The sequence below is a fragment of the Hemicordylus capensis genome, chromosome 2, assembly GCF_027244095.1.
Source record: "Hemicordylus capensis ecotype Gifberg chromosome 2, rHemCap1.1.pri, whole genome shotgun sequence".
NCBI classification, from domain to species: domain Eukaryota; kingdom Metazoa; phylum Chordata; class Lepidosauria; order Squamata; family Cordylidae; genus Hemicordylus; species Hemicordylus capensis.
The window spans coordinates 250,219,730-250,242,186 of record NC_069658.1 but is presented as its reverse complement, the minus strand read 5'-3'; the positions used below and the strand labels follow the sequence as shown (position 1 = coordinate 250,242,186).

At 46.6% G+C, this 22,457-nt stretch overlaps 1 protein-coding gene across 1 annotated transcript in view; it reads left to right on the top strand.

Annotated features, from left to right (window-relative positions):
• Positions 1-22,133, top strand: part of LOC128343934 (uncharacterized) — a 28,032-nt gene extending 5,899 nt beyond the window's left edge. Inside the window, exons 4-8 of the mRNA XM_053293370.1 lie at positions 493-607; positions 1,716-2,896; positions 12,439-13,170; positions 17,189-17,288; positions 18,935-22,133. Coding sequence (XP_053149345.1) covers positions 493-607; positions 1,716-2,896; positions 12,439-13,170; positions 17,189-17,288; positions 18,935-20,190 — 3,384 coding nt within the window. The 3' untranslated portion in view covers positions 20,191-22,133. The remainder of the gene's footprint in view (positions 1-492; positions 608-1,715; positions 2,897-12,438; positions 13,171-17,188; positions 17,289-18,934) is intronic.
• The last annotated feature ends 324 nt before the right edge of the window (positions 22,134-22,457 follow it).

The following is a 22,457-nucleotide window of genomic DNA, read 5'->3' as shown; positions in this document are numbered from 1 at the left end:
ATGCATTCATTTAAAATGCAGCCTCCCTTAAATGCAGCACACAGGCAGGATGTGTACTACTGTACTGTATGTGCATTGAGCATAATGCATAGTATATTTATAGAAATCGAATAAATAAATAAATAAATAAATAAATAAATAATAATAATAATAATGTGTGAATAACATGCATATAGATCTGTGCATGTGCACACTGTACACAGAATCCCTGCTCAGACAGTTATGTTGTATGTCTTTACAGAGGTCTGCTTGCAACTACAAGTTTTTGTGTGAGTGACTGTACATGTTTTGAGGCTCCTCAAATGCAGGATACAGATAGGAAGTGTACTTCTGTATGTGCATTGAATGTATCATGTGAATAACTATACCTACGTACAGATCCGTATGTGCATACACTGTACACAGATTGTATGTGCATTGAACGCACCATGTAAATGGGGCTAGATTGTAAATGAATGGAATAGGGTTAATGTAATCTGCCTTTTGTTGCAGATATCAGTATCTTTGGAAGGCCAGGCTGCTTATTCCCCCAAGGCAGAGGAAGATCCACCTGACACCATGAAGATGCCATTTTCTCTGGAGGACAAGCAAGAGGTCCGTTTGCTGGGTAAGTTCCAACACAGGCAGTGTCTTTTGTCTTAAAGGTAGAAACGGTCTTGCACAGGAAGGAAACATTGGCCCTTACTTTATCTATGTATACCATGCCATCCCTGTACATGGCACCTTACAATAAATTGGAGGACAGATCCCTGCCCCAAGGGACCTACAGTCTAGATACAGATACAAAGAAGATGACAGAGGGCGAGGGCAATTGCAGCAGGAGTAAATGAGGAAAATATTCAGTGGTTCCCGTCTTGCCTCACAGAATAGCACAGTGATGGCTTCTACTTTATTTCCTGGTATAGATTCCTTTTCATCTAAAAGCCTATTCAGACATTGCATTGTACGATGTGTACAGACGTCTGTACACCTGTACATGTTTTTGTGCAGATGACTCTACTTGCGTTCCTTTTAAAAGTGAACTTGGTCTCTCAAATGCATGGTACAGAGAGGAAGTATCCTGCTGTGGATGGCTGTACCTGTGTACACTGTACTTTTGTTGTGTACATGTTGAGCAGAATGTGTGAAAAGGGCTTAAGTGTTTGGGGCCATAGGCCAGCTTTAGACTGTGTACTGCCTGGAGGTTCTATATCAAGGGGGATAGAAATACAGTCAATCAATCAATCAATCATACCCGTTTTGCCTATGGGAGGTCCCAGGGTCAGCCGCTGGCATCTCCAGGTAAAGCTGGAAAAGACCCCTATCGGAAACTCTGGGGAGCTGCTGACTAACTGGACCAGTGGTCTGGTTCTCTATAAGACCGCTTCTGATGTACATTGCCTCCACTGTCTTTTATCTGGTCATGGGCCATAGCTCAGTGGTAGAGCCTCCGCTTGCATGCAGAAGGTCCCAAATCCAATCCCTGGAAGCCTCTCCAGTTGGGTTTGGGAAAGACGCCCGCCTGGAACTCTGCCAGTCACAGTCAATACTAGATGGATCTGATTCATTTAAGGCAGCTGCATACGTAAAAGATTAGTATCATGATCAGAACTCAATCTTCTCCTCCACCTGACCGGTTTTTACACTTACTGTTTGTTGTTTCCTCTTCCAAAATACTGCCTCTCCTCTGTGGGGTTTGGTGGTGCAGGCAGTGATTTTCTGTTTGTTCCCTGCAGACAGTGAGCAGATGCAGCAGAATGAGGAGGAGATTCTGGAGGTGCAAATATCCGAGCAAGTCGGCATCAGTGGAGCACCAGAAGAAAGAGCAAAAGAGACATGTGTTGAGGGTCCTGAGGTGGAAGAGATGCCTGGAAGTCAAGAGTGGCCAGAGAGTCACCAGGGAAGCCATGAAGGAAAGATAGCAAAGCAAGCCCTTTATTCTGTAGATGGCGATGAAGGTTTAGCAGAAAGGACCTTCCCAGAGGGAACTTGTGGGCATCAGGCAGAAGAGACCGGCGCTGCTCTTAGACCAAACTCCCATCAGAGCTTTGACCTTGTTAAGAACCGGGACATGACAGCAGAGGAAAAAATGTATCAGTGCATGTATCGTGGGAAAATCTCCAGTAAGAGAACACACGTCCTGAGCATACATGAGAAAACTCACACACCGTATGAATGCTCTGAGTGTGGGAAAAGCTTCTCTTGGAAATCACACCTTTTTAGACACAAGAGAAGCCACACGGGAGAAAAGGCACATGAATGCTCCGAGTGTGGGAAAGGCTTTACTTTTAAAACGGACCTTTTCAGGCACAAGAGGATCCACACGGGAGAGAAGCCGTACGAATGTGCAGAGTGTGGGAAATGCTTTAGTCGTAAACCGAATCTAATTACACACAAGAGAACCCACACTGGAGAGAAACCACATGAATGCTCTGAGTGTGGAAAGCACTTCAGCCGTATGTCAACCCTTATTACACACAAGAGAACCCACATAAGGGAGAAGCCATATGAGTGCTCTGAGTGTGGGAAAGGCTTTATTTTAAAAATAGACCTTTTTAGGCACAAGAGAACTCACACAGGTGAGAAACCGTATGATTGCTCAGAGTGTGGGAAATCCTTCAGTCGCAAAGCAAACCTTATTACACACCAGAGAACCCACACGGGGGAGAAGCCATATGAATGCTCAGACTGTGGGAAAAGATTCAGTCGGAAAGGCAATCTTATTACACATATGAGAACCCACACGGGAGAGAAACCGTATGAATGCAGCGATTGTAGAAAAAGCTTCACACAGAGAATACATTTTCTTAGACATGAGTCAATCCATGTGAGAGAGAGAAACGTTGAGACTGTGGGGAAAGTTGCAGGCATAGATTGGTGCTTACCAAACATGAGAGAATACACACACACACACGAAGCACCATAGAATGTTTGTTTCTTATGTGGGAAAAGAATTCTCCAGTACTGCTGAACTTTGTAAATATCCGAATCCACACCAAAGTGAAACTACTTATTATTATATTATTATTATTATTATTATTATTATTAACAACATTTTTTATCCTGACTCTTTTTTCATGGCAGCATACATGGTTTTTCCTTTCCCATTTTATTCACACAACAACCCTGTAATGTAGATTAGACTGAAGGCCCATTCACACATTATGTTTAACACTTGTACAACGGGTGCACAGTGTATACAAGTAAAAGTCATTTACATGTTATGTTAAACGCAAGCACCGCAGTACACTTCCTGTGTTTACCATGCATTTGAAGGGCCTGTATCCAGGTTCACTTTAAAATGAACAGGTACAGTCATTCACACAAACACATGTACAAATATACAGATCTATGCACTCGTACAGCGTAATGTTTGAATCAGGCTTGAGAGAGGGTAACTAGCTCAAGTCACCCTGACAGTTTCATAACTCAGTTGGGGATTTGAACCTGGTCTCCCAAGTGCTAGTCAGAAGAGCTTCTGAGAGTCTAGTCAGAAGAGCATCTGAGAGTGCTAGTCAGAAGAGCTTCTCCTGGGTCTGCTGGGAGAGCGGGCATAGCCCACTCTCTCCGCAGATGACCAAGGTACAGCCCTGGGTGGCCGAATTGGCTACCCGCATGACTGCACACCTTTTTAGACACAAGCTCCCTTAGCCCACTTTCCAGTGGTCATGGGAATAGCTTCACTAACTGCTCTACTGCACTGACTCTTGGAGAAGGTTTAGCATATAGGAAAGACAGTGGCCTATAGCCAGACAAATGCGGCACTTGTGCAACTGTGTTACATTAGTGCAAGGATGTTGCGCCAGCTAGTTTTACTAAGCCAGGAGCTTGTGTTCTAGACTAGGGTTGGGCTGGTGGAAGGATGTACCCACAAGAACATTGTGCAAAGAAAGGAATGGCTTTTCCAGATAAGTCCTTGTGCTAGTGGAAAATGTTGGCAGGTTGCACAACTCTGTATGTGTTACAGAAAAGGTCTTCCACTAGCGTTTGCACGACACACTTCTTAAGTGTGTGCCACACTCCTCTAGCACTACAGCAATACCCGTTGGCATGTGAGCTCCTGCTCCACTATCGTTGGTGCACAAATGTACCGAGAGCGCAAGGGGTTGTTCAGCTATGAGCAGCTGCACAGCAACAGGAGGAGAGCTGGTCTTGCAGTAGCAAGCCTGAAGTGTCCCTTTTGCTAAGCAGGGCCTGGCCTGGTTTGCATTTGAATAGGAGACTACATGTGTGAGCACTGTCAGATATTCCCCATAGGGGTGGAGTCACTCAGGGAAGAGTATCTGCAAAGGTTCCAGGTTCCCTCCCTGGCATCTCTAGATAGGGCTGAGAGAGACTCCTGCCTGCAACCTTGGAGAAGCTGCTGCCAGTCTGGGTAAGCAATACTGAGCTAGGACCAAGGGTCTGACCTGGACCAAGTCAGTCTTCTACTGCGTCAGTCTGGACCAAGGGTCTGCCTCGGTATAAGACAGTTTCCTATATTCCTGCTATGTAACGTAACTTTGTTCATTATGCTCGGGCAGCTTTAGTCTGAATGTCGGCCAGTGTCATACAATGCAAGCCCTGTCAATCTTTAGGCAGAGAGAAAAAATTAAGGTCCAGTTCAGGCTTTAGGGGAAAAAATGGACATCCCTTGCTCTCTATGTAACAAATATCAGGATGAAGACACACATTGCTCATTATTGCCCAAAGTCACCCAGCAAGTCTCATAACTAGCCACAAATACATCTGGACATGCCCTGTTAGAACACCTCCTGTGGATCTGCACTCGCCCGTTTTTGGTCAGGCATGCAATCTTTCCTGTTGGATTAAGCTCAGGATAAAATGTTTCAGCTGGTTTTTAGCAGATGTCAGCTGTGCACATCACAGATTGTCTGACCTTTGTGACATCATGGACCTCCCTCCCTCCCCGGAGTGGATTTTCAAATTTCAAACACATGCACACAAACACACATGGGTTTTTAGAAAAGGTACCAAACATGTAATCAAATCTGCAAGGTCTTGGGGAAGCAAAGCAGGCAGCATATCTAAAACATGGGGAGGGAGGCAAAAGGAAATAGGCTACTGGGAGGCAGAGTGATCTTTTGAAGGCATGCATTACAGCAGTCTTGCTGAAGCGAAGGATTGGTCAGTGCCTGGGTGGGAGACTGCCTAGGAATCCCATGCAGAACACTCTGGACTCTGTTGTGGGGGGAAAATGGGGATAGAAATGCAGGAAAAAGAGGCTTCTGTTTCATATGAGGAGTGAGAAAGTGGGAAGGAGGCTGGGTTCATGCCAAGCAGGAAAAGTCATACTGACTCTTTATGGCAAGTACATGTATGTACCTCAGTGCTGAAAGTGGCTTCAACAAGTTCAGTAAAGGGACTGGACATGTGAATGCAGACTGGGTGTCTGAATCATTCAAGTTAGGATCAAGAGATAATCTTCCATCAGGTAGAAATGTGGAGTATTTTCCAGCTCTATTGTTCGATGCATGCAGCCACCTGAACACTTCTTTTTCCTTATTAAATTGTACATGTCCAGATGTTGCAGCCAACACAGACTTTGTCTTTGGAATGCTGGGTGGGACTGGGAGATGTTAACCAATCATTGGGCTACAATGTGGGTTGGGCTGGCTGAATGGGAGGAGACCCAGAATGTTTCTGAAAATCCTGCCTGGCATGCTGAGAAGCGAGTGAGACCCTTCGATCAATTCTCTCCTAAGGGAGGCCAGGAATGAGAGGTGTAAGGGTTCCCATTGCCCCTATTTACCATGGACAGCCTGTTTTGGGGTATTTTGTTTGTTTGTTTTTGACATTTCTCCCTATTTTGTCCCTATTTTTGCATCTTGGGGATGCTTGTTTGATATTTTTCCCCCTCATCTAAGTTGCTAAAGTTGTCATTCTTCATGATTCAGCTCCCTCCCCAGAGTCTCTATGAATTCTCACCAAAGTGGGTGAGTGAATGCATTGTATCTCTACTATACAGTACCTGTATGTCAGTGGGTGCACAACACAAAGGCACCTGATGTTGGGGGCTTGCTCATCTGCTTCGGTCATCTGGAATTGTGCACTCTGTTTGTACGTTATTATCTGCTCCCCAACTGTGGCATGCTTCTAGTCCATCAAAGGGGACAGGCATTACTCATCTCCTTTGCTAAGCAGGGTGGGTCAGCTCTGGTTTGCATTTGAATGGAAGTCTACATGTATGAACACTGCAAGATATGCTTGCATGCAGAAGGTTCCAAATTCCCTCCCAGGCATCTCCACTCCAAGACTAGGCAGAGAGACTCCTGCCTGCAACCTTGGAGAAGCCCTTGCCCGTCTGGTTAGACAATACTTAGCTCGATGGACCAATGGTCTGACTCAGTATAAGGCAGCTTCCAATGTTCCTAACTACACCAGGCCTTTCCAGGTTGCTTGGCCACACCCCTTACTACACACTCAAAGGCATCTCCCTATTTTCATTGGTAAAATGTTCGAGGGAGGATCTTGGAAAGTGTTGTTGTTCCGGCAGTATCCAGTGAGCTTTCGCTGGCTCTGGGAAATCCAGAGAAGAGGGTGCAAAGCTCATGTTTATACCCAATAGCACTTCCAGGACCAATGTTACTTGCTCCTCCTCTCGTCAAGTAGTGAAAGGTTCTGTAATGAGTGCCAAAGGGTTGTTGGAGTCTCTTTCTGTGCGTGTAATATTTGTTTATTTACAAATATATAGGTTGGCATCCGGCGCAGAGCGAGGCTGGCGGCGGCCTGTGTTCGGCTGTGGCGGTGGCCCCCCTGGCCCCGCCCCCATGTCTGACATCAGACGCAGGGGGCCGCCCCCACATCTGACAGAGGAGAGGAGAGCTGGTCTTGTGGTAGCATGACTTGTCCCCATAGCTAAGCAGGGTCTGCCCTGGTTGCATCTGAATGGGAGACTACATGTGTGAGCACTGCAAGATATTCCCCTCAGGGGATGGAGCCACTCTGGGAAGAGCATCTAGGCTCCAAGTTCCTTCCCTGGCATCTCCAAGATAGGGCTGAGAGAGATTCCTGCCTGCAGCCTTGGAGAAGCCGCTGCCAGTCTGTGAAGACAATACTGAGCTAGATAGACCAATGGTCTGACTCAGTATATGGCAGTTTCCTATGTTCCTATGACATCAGACGCGGGGCATGGTCTCCCTCCCAAACGGGGCTGTGCGGTCTCATTTTGAAGGGAGATCGGCCCACACTGCATTGGGCAGAGCAGGGTAGAGCAACTCTCCCTGCCTTTAAAGGCAGGGGGAGCCATTCTGAGCACGCTGCCAGTGCAGCACAGGCCGATCTCCTTCTCCAATGGGGCTGCGCAACCCCATTTGGGAGGGAGAGAGTTCCGCACTGTGATGGCAGTGAGGCCAGGAGCGGATCTCCCTGCCTTTAAAGGCAGGGAGAGCCGCCCCAGTCTGTGTTGCCAATGCAGTGCGGGCCGATTTTGTTTCCAAACAGGGCCTCATGGCCCCGTTTGGGAGCGAAATAGCGCCCCCCCATGTCTGATGTCAGATGTGGGGTGTGTGTCGGGGCCATGAGGCGTGGCCCCTTATTGGTGGCGGCCCAGGTTCTTTGAACCGATTCACCCAATGGTGACTCCGCCTCTGGTTGGCATGGAGGAACAAATAGACCCCAGAACAGACAATGCTGGTCTGTACAACAGTTCCCTCAATGCAAGCCGCACTTCTTTGGAACCCACCTGCTCCCTTTCCTAGCCACCAGCAAAACTGAGAACTGTGTCTCCCTGTACTGCACCTTGGTCTTGTGCTTGTGGTAGCAAGCATGACTTGTCCCCTTTGCTAAGCAGGGTCCACCCTGGTATACATTTGAATGGGAGACCACATGTGAGCACATATTCCCCTTAGGGGATGGGGCTCCTCTGGGAAGAGCACCTGCATGCTTGCATGCAGAAGGTTGCACGTTCCCTCTCCGTCATCTCCAAGACAGGGCTGGGAAAGACGCCTGCCTGAAACCTTGGAGAATCCACTGCCAGTCAGTGTAGACAATTACTTGTTTGGCCTGGCCTTCCAAGGTTTTTAAATTGTGTTTTAAAGTATTTTAATTGGTTTTAAATGGTTTTTATATTGTTTTGAGCATTGTGTTTTAAACGGTGTTTGGTTTTGTGTCTTTTCAAACTTGTTGTACACCGCCCAGAGCCTTCAGATGGGGTGGTTTATAAATTTAATACATACATACATACTGAGCTGGATGGTCCAGTGGTTTAACTCGGTAAGGCAGCCTCCTATGTTGTCTTATTACAGGGTTGCCAACGCTGAAGCTTTTCCTGGAGAGGGCCTCCCCCCCCCAACTTTTAATCACAATATCAAGCCATTGAAATCTCCAAGTTTGTTTTCAACGATCATATAGAAAATGGTTCCCACATTGCTAGAGATTCCTGGGCAACCTATAACTCCCAATCCCGGGTTGTCCTAGTCACCAACAACTCTAAAGGCTCCCTGACTTTAGAGCAAATATAAATCTCTGTGGAGAAACAGGCTTCTGGGCTTCTCGCCAACAGAGGGCGCTCCTGTGCCCGACTGTTCAAAGTACCCGTCTTGCCCCTCCGTCTCTATGAGAAGCGCAAGGAGTTAACAGCACAGAGTGACTGTGCCTAGAGTGGAGGACGAGAAACGCATGGTGAGCAAGTGGTGGTGGTGGTGGTGGAGGCGGGGAGAACGTGAGGTCACCTTCCTGCCCCTCCTCCTCCTCCTGGTGTGAAACTTCCTTTTGGATTCTCATCCCTATCCTGGAGGAACAGTTCTTGGCGGGGCTGGGGATTCCCAAGGCGGGAGCTGGTGCACTGGCGGTGCAGTAACCAGGTGAGCAAAAGCAAGGCTCTGTGTGTGTGTGTGGAAGGGCAGGATTCCGTGTGGAGGAAGGAAAAAGCAGGCGGTGGGCTTTGGCTGCAGAGAGGGAAGCGATCAGCAGGAGCGTAGAGAAAACGAGGTCTTTCACTAGCACTGCTTTCACAGGCACTTCCTGTTAGTGGCCAGGCGGTTAAACGTCATGGGGAGCATCTGATCAATAACATGCAGTGTCTATGCAGTGCCTAAAAATTGTGAAGAACACCAAGAAAATAGGGCCTGCCCATTGGGCGTTGCAACGTAACATTTAGGTCTCTGGTCTTATTTACAAACACATGTGCATACATGCGTGCGCGCACACACACACAGAAAATCCTATGCATTGCTCTGCATAGTAATGCAGGGGCAAGTAATCCCTGCTCCTGCATGCTAACTGGGCAAAGAAGCATCTTTCAAAGTGGTGATATTCCTATGTTTGGCAAGGGGAAAGCAACTGTCCCTTCAGCATCCCTTCAGCGGTTGGTGCTCATATCTTCTTTGTGGTGGTTCTTGGATTGTGAGGCTCTTTGAGACGGGGGACTCTTTTCAGGCCCTTCTATGGCATACAGCTTGGGAATCGTCCCTGCTAACTGGACAAAGAGGCACCTTTTGAAAGTGGTGATTCTGTTATATTTAGCAGGAAGGGAGTAATTGTCCCTACAGGTGGCCCTCGTTATCTGTGAGGCTTCCAGTCTGGCCTATAACCGTGGATAACGAAACCTTGAGTCAATGGGAATTGGGAGGGTTAGATTCCTTGTGGTTAAAAAAGGGCTAAAAAAGAATCTGAGAGGAGGTACTGTACTAAGAAAGTACTGTACCACACTCTCCAGGTCTCCAACAATGGCACCCTGCAACCTCTAATTCCTCTGATTTACCACCAAAAATCATGAGGGAATTTTGTTTTTTTTAAGTGCTACAAAATGTATCCATCCCAGCATAGTGTCTCTCCAGTGGCTGCTGCTGGGTGTCTACTCTGTTTCTTTCTAGATTGTGAGCCCTTTGGGGATAGTTCTTCTTCTTCTTCTTCTTCTTCTTCTTCTTCTATGTAAACCATGTTGAGAACTTTTTCACTGAAAAGTGGTAAGTAATAATGTGTTCTGTGGGGTTTGCTTCCTGCTAAGTATGGATAGGATTGGGTGTATGGCTCCCTGACATAACGTTAGCATGTCATGGGGGTGGCTCCCTAGCCATCCCCCATGACATGCTAACGTTCTAAATGTAGGGATTGCTCCCCCACCCCAAGTTGTGGGGAATAATGTCATGATTTCCTACAGTCTGAAGTGGTACAGCCTAGACCAGTGATCTTCATTGCATGACCTGCAGGCTGAAAATGAAAGAGACACAGAGGAGACAACAGAGGAAGGAGCGGGAAGTGGATGTGGGGTGAGAAAAACAAGCAGTTTTTCTCACCTCACATGGCCTTTAATTCTTGCTTGGGAATCTTCCCTCCTCCCGCTAATGCTCACTGCTAGTTTTCACTGGTTTATGTTTTCCTGCTTTAAATACCACAAGATGCCCTTCTCTAGCTAGGGTGAGAGAAGGCATCCCAGAGCATGGTCTAAGGACACCTGATCTAGACACCTGGCTGAAGCGAAGCAGGTCCGGTGTGGTCAGTGCCTGGATGGGAGAGCTGTGTAGGGCACCTTTGGAGATGGTGCCCTAGGTCAGTGGAAGAGCATCTGCTTTGCATGCAGAAGGTCCCAGGTTCAATCCCTGGCAGCATCTCCAGGTAGGGCTGGAGGAGACCCTGCTTGAAACCCTGGACAGCTCCTGCCAGTTAAAGTAGACAATACTGAGCTAGATGGACCACTGGTCTGACTCTGTATAAGGCTGCTTCCCCTACAGTAGCTTCATCGCTATACTCTTTTAGATGCCAGCTGAAGATCATTTTGCTCCACCAGGGTTTAAAAATGTTTGTGTGTGTGTGTGTGTGTGTGTGTGTTTTTTTTCCTTAAGTCATCTTTGTTAGTACTTTTTAGTACTAGCCGCTGCCAGTCTGTGAAGACAATACTGATATGGCAGCTTCCTATGTTCCTAAAGAACTGAGCCTTTCTGGAGCCTTTCTGGAGGGGTGGTATAAAAAAATGAATGAATGAATGAATGAATAAGTTCCTTAAATAAATAAGTTCCTATGACACTGGCTTGCGCTTATTAGTTGACTCTCTGAGAATCAATTTGCCATGATGATGTAACAATCTAAGATTCTCTTTCTGTTACTCCCAAGGGCACAACTAGAACCAATGGATTGAAGTAACAAGGAAGCAGGTTTAGGCTAGACATTAGGAAGAATTCCCTGACTGTAAGAGCTGTTTCGAGAGTGGAACAATCTGCCTCATGCAGTGGTGGACTCTCCTTTTCTGGAGGTTTTCAAATGGGGGGGGCTGGATTCTGTCATGATGCTGTGGCAGTTTCCTACACTGAGCTAGAGATTGGACTAGGAAGACCCCCAAATTTCCTCCCAACTCTAAAATTAAGAGTCCAACATTCCTATGTTGGGCTCCTCTCTTACAGGTACCATGATGCGTTGGGCTGGCCCTGCCGCTTTAAATAGCAGGATGGCACACTTATTCATGGTTAAAGCCGCTTCTGGCTAATCCTGTGGCTCAAAATGGCAGGCCAGCACACTTATTCACAAAGAGATCTACATCTAGCTAGGTGCACAGCAGACTGGGGCACTTACCCATCAGGAGATCTCCTCTCCTCCCAAGTAAGCGCCAAGTATTATGCCTGTTCTAAAACAATTGCATTGGCGACCAATAGGTTTCCGGGCAAAATATAAAGTGCTGGTAAAGGGCAAGTGTTCCATTGAGTCGGTGTCGACTCCTGGCGACCACAGAGCCCTGTGGTTGTCTTTGGTAGAATACAGGAGGGGGTTACCATGGCCATCTTCCGCACAGTATGAGATGATGCCTTTCAGCATCTTCCTATATCGCTGCTGCCTGATATAGGTGCTGGTAGTTATCTTTAAAGCCCTAAATGACTTAGGACTGGGTTACCTGGGAGAACGCCATGTAAGTAAGAACATCAAGAGAGGTCCATCTCCGTATGTTGCCAGGTCATCTGGGCGTGGGCCTTCTCTGTAGTCACTCCTGGGCTGTGGAATGAGGCGCACTCCCTATTCATGGTTTAACATCTTTAAAGGTAAAGTGTGCCGACAAGTTGATTTCAACTCCTGGCACCCACAGAGCCCTGTGGTTTTCTTTGGTAGAATACAGGAGGGGTTTACCATTGCCTCCTCCTGCACAGTATGAGATAATGCCTTTCAGCATCTTCCTATATCACTGCTGCCCAATATAGTACTAGCGGGGATTTGAACTGGCATTCTTCTGCTTGTTAGTCAATCATTTCCTCGCTGCGCCATCTTTACCAGCCTTCAAAAGACTCATTAAGACACTTTTTAAAAAAAGATTGGCTTTTAGTAATCTTTGAATGTTTTAATTCTTTTTTTAAAAATTGCTGTTTTAACAGTTTGTTTTATTTTGTCTTTATTGTGTTTGTTTTTATTGTGTTTGTTTTTGTGAACTGCCTAGAGCCTTTGGAGTCAGGTGGCATATAAATTGAATTTATTGATGATGATGATAATGATGATGATGAATGGACTTGAATTTACTTTCCTCTCCAGAAGCTGTAGCCAGGAGTAAATATGGAAGAGCAGAATATGATAGGACCCAAATCAGGGCAGAGATTGGCAGCTGAAGGAAAAGATCTTCACATTGTCCAAGTAGAGACAGTGGGGGAGTTTCTGACAGGGATTACTCCACCACAGATTAAGCAAGAACCAGAGGAAGGGCTGCAACAATGCTTGGAGGCCCAGCAGCCATTTCTGAAGGCGACCGCGCAGTCCCCGAGTTCTGGATGGGGAAATTCACACCTTGCTCAGCCCCTGTCAGAGGCTAACCATACAGAATTCCAGGCCTCTTTCAAGGAAGCCGCTGAGACTAATCAGTGGCCTAGAGGAGAAATGGTAACCCAGTCCGTGCCAGGCCTCAGCAGCAGAGGAGCCCCTAAGGCCTACAAAGGTTTGGACCCTTCAGTTGAAGTGAAGAAGGAGATTCTGGAAAAGAACACCCTCAACATGGAAATGAGGTGTCAGCGCTTCAGGCAGTTCTGCTACCGGGAGGCTGAAGGCCCCCGGAAGATATTCTGCCAACTCTGGGATCTTGGTCACCAGTGGTTGAAACCGGAGAGACACACCAAGGAGCAGATCCTGGACTTGGTGATCCTGGAGCAGTTCTTGATGATCCTTCCTCTGGAGATGCAGTGCTGGGTCAGGGAACGTGGGCCAGAGACCGGCATCCAGGCAGTGGCGCTAGCAGAGGATTACCTGTGGAAGATGCCAGAGGCTGAGAGATTAGAACAGAAGGTGAGAATAATTCATTCTTGTCATTTCTTGGCTTTGGTGAGCCTATACTGGGAGGGGGTTCTATAATGTGTGGGGCAGTGGTGGGGGAGCTGCTGAGAATGGGTGGGTTCAAACATCATGTGGAACCATGGTTTATTTCAACTTAGGTTTCTTTTGAACGAACCTGGATTGGTACCACAGATGATTCCTGAATCTTAGTCTATTTCACCATATTTTAGTGTGCTCAAGTCCCGCCCTTCTTACCTCCCAAGTCTAGGTTTGCCTCTTTCTTTGGCTGAGTTCACACATAACATGGAATCTGAGGTTCCCTCAGCTTGAGATATGGATGGTTATGCACTTCAGATGCACACATATCTTGGTTTGTTGGGAGTAGCTGAGTTGAGCTAGAGGTATGCCCTATAGCCAGGCCTTCCAGTGAGGCCTTTAATGGTATACCCACCTGCCTTATGTCACTCCACAGCTATTGGTCCTGATGGCAAAGGGGGGTGGGCTCACCTGGAAGAAATCAGAGGTTCACAGATGATTACTGAATCTTGGTTTGTTTCATAATATTTGTGGTTTGAGTCCTGCCCCTTCTCCGTCTCACCCACTATCTACATTTGCCTATTTCTATGTGAGAGCCCTGTGAGGGTGCAGATGCAGAGCTATTGAAACTTAGATTAAACCATGATTGTGGGTTCAGACATCACACAAGAAGACCATGGTTATGACAAACAAGCTGACTTCAAACCTTGGATTCAGGGTTGAAGTCTGAACCCACCCAATGACTAGATGAGGTTGACAGGAAACCCATACACTATCCTCTTAGGGCAGGTTTACATATAATGTGGAACCTACTTGTAAAGTCCATTTAAACACTTGTCTGGGACTGTCTGAAAAAGTCAAGGCAGCAGCCTGAGGTTTACTCAGGGCCTCAAACCAAGATGTGTAACCAAGATTTGAAGCTGACTTGCCAAACCAAGTGTCATTCCTACTGAGGTGTGCATTATGTCTGAATCTACCATTCCAGATGAGCCCTCTCCCTTTGCCATCGGGACCAGTGGCTACAAGGCACTGCAAGGCAGGCTGCAGTAGCATCCAGGGCCTTACTGGGAGCCCTGGCCAGGGTGCATACCTCTGGCTCAACTCGGCTACTTCCAACAAATCAAGACATGTGATCCTCTGCAGGGCCAACATTAACTTCCCTCCATATCTTGGGCTGGGGGAACTTGAAGTTCTGAGTTAATGAGTCCCCCAGGCTTGTGGTGCTGGGGGACTTCAATGTTCCCTTTGGGACCGATTTGTCCGGGGCAGCTCAGGAGTTCATAGCGGCCATGACGACTATGGGCCTATCCCAAGTGGTCTCGGGGCCGACGCACATTGCTGGTCACACGCTTGATTTGATCTTTCACTCTGATCAGGGTGGTGTTCCGTGGGTGGGGAATCCTGTGATTTCCCCATTGTCATGGACGGACCACCATCTGGTTAAGGTCGGACTCACAATCACTTCCCACCTTCACAGGGGCGAGGGACCTATTAGGATGATCCGCCCGAGAAGGTTATTGGATCCAATAGGATTTCAAGAAGCCTTGGAGGGATTTAGTGTTGGCTCTGCTGATGATCCTGTTGATGCCCTGGTGGAGAATTGGAACAGCAAACTCACTGGGGCAGTAGACATGATTGCTCCTAAGCGTCCTCTCCGACCTGCTTCAAAATTGGCCCCTTGGTATACGGAAGAACTACGGGGGCTGAAGCGGCGAGGTAGACAACTGGAGCGCAAGTGGAGAAAGACTCGGCTTGAATCCGACAGATTGCAACATAGAGCTCATTTGAAGACCTATGCTCAGGCAATACGTGCGGCAAAGAAGCGATTCTTTTCTGCCCGTATTGCATCCGCAAGTTCACGTCCGGTGGAGTTGTTCAGGGTTGTGAGAGGGGTAGTGAGTGCCCCTCCTCCCTTGAATCAGAATCTGGAACCATTGATTACCCGCTATGATGTGTTTAACGATTCTTTGTGGAAAAAATCTCTCGTATTTGGGCCAACTTAGACTCCATCTCCACAATTACCTCAGTGTCTGATGAGGAGGTGTCCAGCGACTCCTCTTGTGTGATTAGGTTGGATCAGTTCCAGTTTGTGACTCCTGAGGATGTGGACAAGCTGATTGGAATGGTGCGGCCTACCACCTCTTCTCTTGACTCTTGTCCAACATGGCTTATATTATCTGGCAGGGGGGTTGTTGTAGAAGGCCTGGTAGAGATTATAAATGCGTATCTGAGGGAAGGTAGGATGCCTCTTTGTCTTAAGGAGGCAATTATTAGACCGCTTCTGAAGAAGTCTACCCTGGATCCCTCAGACTTACAACTACAGGCCTGTCTCCAACCTTCCGAGGCTGGGCAAGGTAATTGAGAGGGTGGTGGCCTCACAGCTCCAGACAGTCTTGGATGAAACTGATTATCTTGACCCATTTCAAACTGGCTTTTGGGCTGGCTATGGGGTGGAGACTGCCTTGGTTGGCCTGATGGATGATCTCCAATAGGGAATGGACAGAGGAAGTGTGACTCTGTTGGTCCTTCTGGACCTCTCAGCGGCTTTCGATACTATCGACCATAGTATCCTTCTGGAGCGTCTGAGGGGGTTGGGAGTTGGAGGCACTGCTTTGCAGTGGTTCCGCTCCTACCTCTTGGGCAGGTTCCAGATGGTGTCCCGTGGAGACTGCTGTTCTTCAAAATCTGAACTTTTGTATGGTGTTCCCCAGGGCTCCATATTGTCTCCAATGTTGTTTAATATCTACATGAAATCGCTGGGAGAGATCATCAGGAGATTTGGTGCCGGGTGCTACCAGTATGCTGATGACACCCAAATCTATTTCTCCATGTCAGCATCATCAGGAGAGGGCATAACCTCCCTAAATGCCTGCCTGGAGTCGATGATGTGCTGGATGAGGGATAACAAGCTGAGACTGAATCCGGCTAAGATGGAGGTACTCATTGTGTGGGGTCGGAACTTGAGAGATGATTTTGATCTGCCTGTTCTGGATGGGGCCACACTTCCCCAGAAGGAACAGGTACACAGTTTAGGGGTGCTTCTGGATCCAAGTCTCTCCTTGGTGTCCCAGGTTGAGACAGTGGCAGAAGTGCCTTCTATCAGCTTCGGCTGATACGCCAGCTGCGTCCGTTTCTTGAGTTAGTTGACCTCAAAACAGTGGTACATCTGCTGGTAACCTCCCGACTGGATTACTACAATGCGCTCTATGTGAGGCTGCCCTTGTACATAGTCCGGAAACTACAGTTGGTCCAGAATGCGGCAGCCAGGCTGGTCTCTGGGTCATCTAGGAGAGACCATATTACTCCTTTATTGAAGGAGCTACACTGGCTGCCAATATGTTTCCGGGCAAAATACAAGGTGTTGGTCATAAAGCCCTAAACAGTTTGGGCCCTAGGTATTTAAGGGAACGCCTTCTTCGGCATGAACCCCACCGCCCACTGAGATCCGCTGGAGAGGTCCGTCTGCAGCTGCCACTGGCTCATCTGGTGGCCACTCAGGGACGGGTCTTCTCCGCTGTTGCCCCGAGGCTTTGGAATGCACTCCCTAGTGAAATAAGAGCCTCCCCATCTCTGACAGCTTTTAAAAAGTCTTAAAAAAAAATCTCTTCACCCAGGCTTTTAATTAATGTTGTTTTAATGGTTTTAATGCTGTTTTAAAATATTATTTTAAAAAATTTAAATTGTTGTAATGTGTGTGTCTCCCCCCACCATTTTTGTCTTAACGAATGTTTTACTTTGTTTTTATTCTGTTGTAAACCGCCCAGATGTGTAAGTTTTGGGCGGTATAAAAATGTTTCAATAAATAAATAAATAAATAAATAAATAATGAAGCTATTCTCATGACCAGCAGGGACCCGGCTAAGGGAGCCCAGCCCGGTTCCTGCTGGTCGTGAGAACCACAGGGAGCCGATTGTCTGTGTGTGGAAAACTTGGCCAGCACTCTTCAATTGCTCCCCCAAGCTTTTTTGACACCCTCTCTCCATTCCTGTTTCAGATGCCAGAGGATTTGGATGGTTTAACAGCTGCTGATTCCCCCAAGTCTGAGCTGGATCCATCAGATATTGTGAAGATTGAGGTCCCCTCAGAAGGCGATGGTGAGGAGGCCAACTTCCTGGGGAAGAGTCGGGGCTCTTTGATGTTAGCTTTGTGTCTGCTGTCTTAAATTCCGGGTTATGTGGACCTTATTCACGTATTATGTTCAGTGCATGGACAGTCGGTGTGTAGTGTATGAACATACATATCTGTACTCATGTCAACAGTTATATGCATTATGGCCAATGCATGTACAGTTATACACTTTCTGTACCTTTCCTTTAAGGATGCTGTACCCAGGTTTGCTTTTAAAGCAAATGCATGTGCAGTCATTCTCAAAAATGTGTACTGTAAATTTGTACAGGAATCTGAGCATACATACAGTGTAATATCTGAAAAGGGATAGGATGTAGTTCTCTTCAGTCCATCCCCACATCAGACTGGCAGACTGATATGGTAGTGCCATATCTCATATAGTAGTACGCTTGGAGGCCTGTACCCAGGTTCACTTTTAAAGTAAGCTCATGTGCAGTAATTCACACTAGGGATGTGCACAAAATCTGACCAAATTTGATTAGAATTTGAATCAATTCAATTTGGAACCATTGGATGAGCCCCTGGTGAGCTCACCCCTGGTGAGCTCACCCCTGGTGAGCCCAATTTGGAACCATTGGATGAGCCCCTGGTGGCGCAGTGGTAAAACTGCCGCCCTGTAACCAGAAGGTTACAAGTTCGATCCTGACCAGGGGCTCAAGGTTGACTCAGCCTTCCATCCTTCCGAGGTCGGTAAAATGAGTACCCAGAATGTTGGGGGGCAATATGCTAAATCATTGTAAACCGCTTAGAGAGCTCTGGCTATAGAGCGGTATATAAATGTAAGTGCTATTGCTATAGAGTGGAGATTCATTCAAATCTATTTGAATTCAATTAGGTCAGATTCCGTGCACATCCCTAATTCACCCCAAAACCTGTACATGTGTACAGGCATCTGTAATAACATTCTAGAATGTGCTGGTACACACAATCTTTAAGAGGGTAGGAGAAGCGTCTACTCAAGCAGGAATGGTGCACTGAAGAATGGTCCAGATATACTCTCACAGCTAGGGAAAGTAGTACTGCTTGCACTCTAGGAGGAGAGCTGGTCTTGTGGTGGCAAGCATGAATTGCCCACTTTGCTAAGCAGGGTCAACTTGCTAACCACTCTGACTCCCATTTGAATGGGAGACTACATGTGTAAGCACTGTAAGATATTTCCCTTAAGAGATGGGGCTGCTCTGGGAAGAGCACCTGCATCCTGGCACCTCCAAGATAGGGCTGAGAGAGACTCCTGCCTGCAACCTTGGAGAAGCCGCTGCCAGTTCTGTGTAGAGAATACTGAGCTAGATGGACCAATGGTTTGGCTCGGTAGAAGGCAGCTTCCTATGTTCATATTTTGGATATGAGATTACAGCTAAGTGATAAGAATGAGTGGGCAGATTTAAGGCTTCTGAGAGCTGCTTTCTTTTTGTCGAAAGTCTTGGTAGCTGCCAGCATGAAATCCTGGCTTGTGGAGGCAGATTCAGTCACAAAATGGCATTTTGGGGAGGCAGAGCCCACTTGCACAAAAAGGAGGGACTTTAACATCAAAAAGCCCAAGAGCTACCTAATGCCTGCCCCCTCCACCCTATAATCTGGATTATAACTTGTGCCCTGGTTCTCTTTCTTCCAGGATACAGTGACCAACAGTATTTTTTCGGGGAAGCTGGCAACATGCAAGAGGGCATCTGTAGTAACACAAGAACAAAGATGGGCTCAGACTATGGGAAAACCCTCCGTCCGTGTTTTGACGCCCTTCCTAAGAACCAGAAAACACCGGCGAAAGAAAAGCCATATAAGTGCCAATACTGTGGGAAGATCTCCGATTGCAGAGCACATCTGATTATCCACGAGAGAACCCACACTGGAGAGAAACCCCACAAATGCTCAGTCTGTGGCAAAAGCTTCACCCGGAAAGAGTCTCTTATTATACACGAGAGATTCCACACTGGGGAGAAGCCCTATAAATGCTCGGTCTGTGGGAAAACCTTCAGTGATAAAATAGGCCGCCTTATACATGAGAGGACCCATACCGGAGAGAAGCCCTATAAATGCTCTGAGTGTGGGAAAAGCTTCGGTACTCGCTGTAACCTTCTGAGGCACAGGAGGGTACACACAGGGGAGAAACCATACAGATGCTCTGAATGCGGGCAGAGCTTCAGGTACAGACCGCAGCTTGTTATCCATGAGGGGACCCATAAGGGCGAGAAACCCTATAAGTGTGCAGAGTGTGGGGAGAGCTTTAGTCAGACCCGGCATCTTGTGATACACAAGTGGACCCATACTGGAGAGAAACCCCATAAATGCTCCGTCTGTGGCAAAAGCTTCAATCAGAAATCGGACCTTATTACGCACACGAGAACCCACACAGGAGAGAAGCCATATGTCTGCTCAGACTGTGGGAAGAGCTTCATTTCTAGCTGTCAGCTTAGAAAGCATGAAAGAATTCACACGGGAGAGAAACCGTATCAGTGCTCCGAGTGTGGCAAATGTTTCACGTACAGCTCTCATCTTACGACACACAAAAGAACCCACACAGGAGAAAAACCATACCAGTGTCCAGATTGTGGCAAATGTTTCATCTCCAGCTCTCACTTTACAGCACACAAAAGGACGCACACTGGCGAGAAGCCCTATCAGTGTTCGTACTGTGGGAATAGCTTCATTCAAAGATCACAGCTGGCAAAACACGAGCGATCCCATACGGGAGAGAAACCGTATATTTGTTCAGAATGCGGGCAGAGTTTTAGGTGGAGCCAAGGGCTTAAGAAACACATGAGAACACACACCGGAGAGAAGCCTTATAAGTGCCCAGAGTGTGAGAAAATGTTTTCCAGTTCCTCAAATCTTTCTAGACACCAGAAAATCCATGCAAGGGAGAAATCATGAAGATGATACTAAAGACTATGGCATGAAAGGCCTGTAAATGGACCAGTCTACACATGTAGCTGCACTATGTAAATAATCATCATAATGAGGTGAGCAGAACGCCGAGATGGTAGAATGGTCTAGTTAGTGGAGGAATCACATTTTTGAATGCTTCATTTTAAAACAAACCTTTCTGCAACTTGAAAGCCAGAAGATCAGGCAAATAATGTAACAAACACTTATCCTTCATTTGCTAGCTTTCTAAAATGTGAACTTTATCATAGAGATTTTCTTTTTCTGAAAACAAGATAAAAATTATACTAAAGCAATTGGATAAAAATGAGCATAGAAAAGTATACATGAACAAAAATGATTGTCTAATCTTATTGTAATGCAAAAATATGTGTGAGTACTTTAGCTTTGGTGAACAGAGAAAAGTGCAGGACAATTACATGAACTCTAGCAAATTATAAATGAATGCATTGATAACTAGGAGGACTCAATGTGCAGCAGCTGTGAAAAAGGCCAATTCCACACCAGGGGTCATTAGGAAGGGGGCCTAAAATAAAACTACTAATATTATAATGCCCTTATACAAAACTGTGGTGCAGCCACATTCGGAGTACTGTGTGCAGTTCTGGTCACCATATCTTAAGAGGGACATTGTAGAACTGGAAAAAGTGCAGAAGAGGGCAACCAAATGACCAGTGGCCTGGAGCACCTTCCTTGCAAGGCGACAACACCTGGGGCTATTTAGTTTGGAAAAAAGACAACTGAGGGGAGACATGATAAGAGTGCTATAAAATCATGCATGGTGTGGAGAAAGCTGATAGAAAAAGTTCTCCCTCTCACATAACACTAGAACCAAGGTTCATCCCATGAAACTGATTGCCAAGAAATTTAGGACCGACCAAAAGTACTTTTTCACACAATACAAAATCAATCTATGGAATTCTCTGCCACAATATGTGGTGACAGCCAACAACCTGGATGGCTTTAAGAGGGGTCTAGATAAATTCATGGAGGAGAGGTCTATCTATGGCTACTAGTCTGAGGGCTATAGACCACCTCCCACCTCAGAGGCAAGATGCCTCTAAATAGCAGTTGCAGGGGAGTAACAGCGGGAGAGAGGGCATGCCCTCAACTCTTGCTGTGGGCTTCCCAGAGGCATCTGGTGGGCCATTGTGTGGAACATGATGCTGGACTAGATAGGCCTTGGGCCTCATCTAGCAGGACTTTTCTTATGTTCCTAGATACACATTCATTTGGGTGAAGAACTTCAATGTAAGTTAAACAAGGAAACCCATTTTTCATTTATAGTTTTATTTCTAGCCTGCCCAATTTGTTGAATTAGATGGTTCACTAGCATTAATTCTGACACTTCAGCATTCCACCACCTCATTCTGCTGTTTCCCTGACAGTTGGATAGTATGTCTGCTGAATACCAGAAAACCATACACAAGGGAAACCTTTCTGATTTTTTCTGTGCAAAAACATCACGAGTGAGGTCATATGCTACAGAAAATATACACTGTAAATAGAATCTTGACAACCTTGACTGGGGCACTATCTTTTGTGATTGTTCCTAGCATTCTAGTCATCAGAGGATCTAGTGCAATTGTGGCTTCAGTTCATTGCCAGCCCTTTGGCACACCCAGAGTGGCACTGGAGAGACTTGAAAGATACTTAGCTCTCGTTCAGGGCTGGTGTCTTAAGTGCTACCAGCTTTTCTTTTTTAAAAAAGTGTTGGCTACATTTAGGAGCATTATGTATTTTTCCAGTGCCCTTGATGATTGTATGCAACCTCTGGGAAAAAATCCATTCCACTGTAATGGGGTATTTTAGAATTTGCTAATTTAAATATATGTTTGTGCTTTTAGCCACTTCTAGGAGGCAACAACTAGCTTATGTGTTGTCTGTGTTAAAGCTGCTTCTGTCCTTCATTAAACTCAGTATATCATGTCTCCTGTGGTGTTTGATCTTTGAAGTGGAGGATGGACTTACTCTTGTGCCTCATTTCCTAGTTTTCAATGATCTTTTTGCAAACCATGGGTAGCTTCATGCCAAAAGTTTGCAACCACACTTAGAATCTGGTTGTGGCCTGAGCCGTCTTCGTCTTCATGAAAACATCAGTGCAAATGTAACACTGGTTAGATCAGGCAGACTTAAAGCTGCACAAGGCCCTTGTGGCATCTGGAGGCATTTAGACTGGTGATCTACCTTCCCTGGAGTATAGGAAGCTGCTTTCTGTTGAGTCAGACCCTTGGTTCATCTAGCTCAGTACTGTC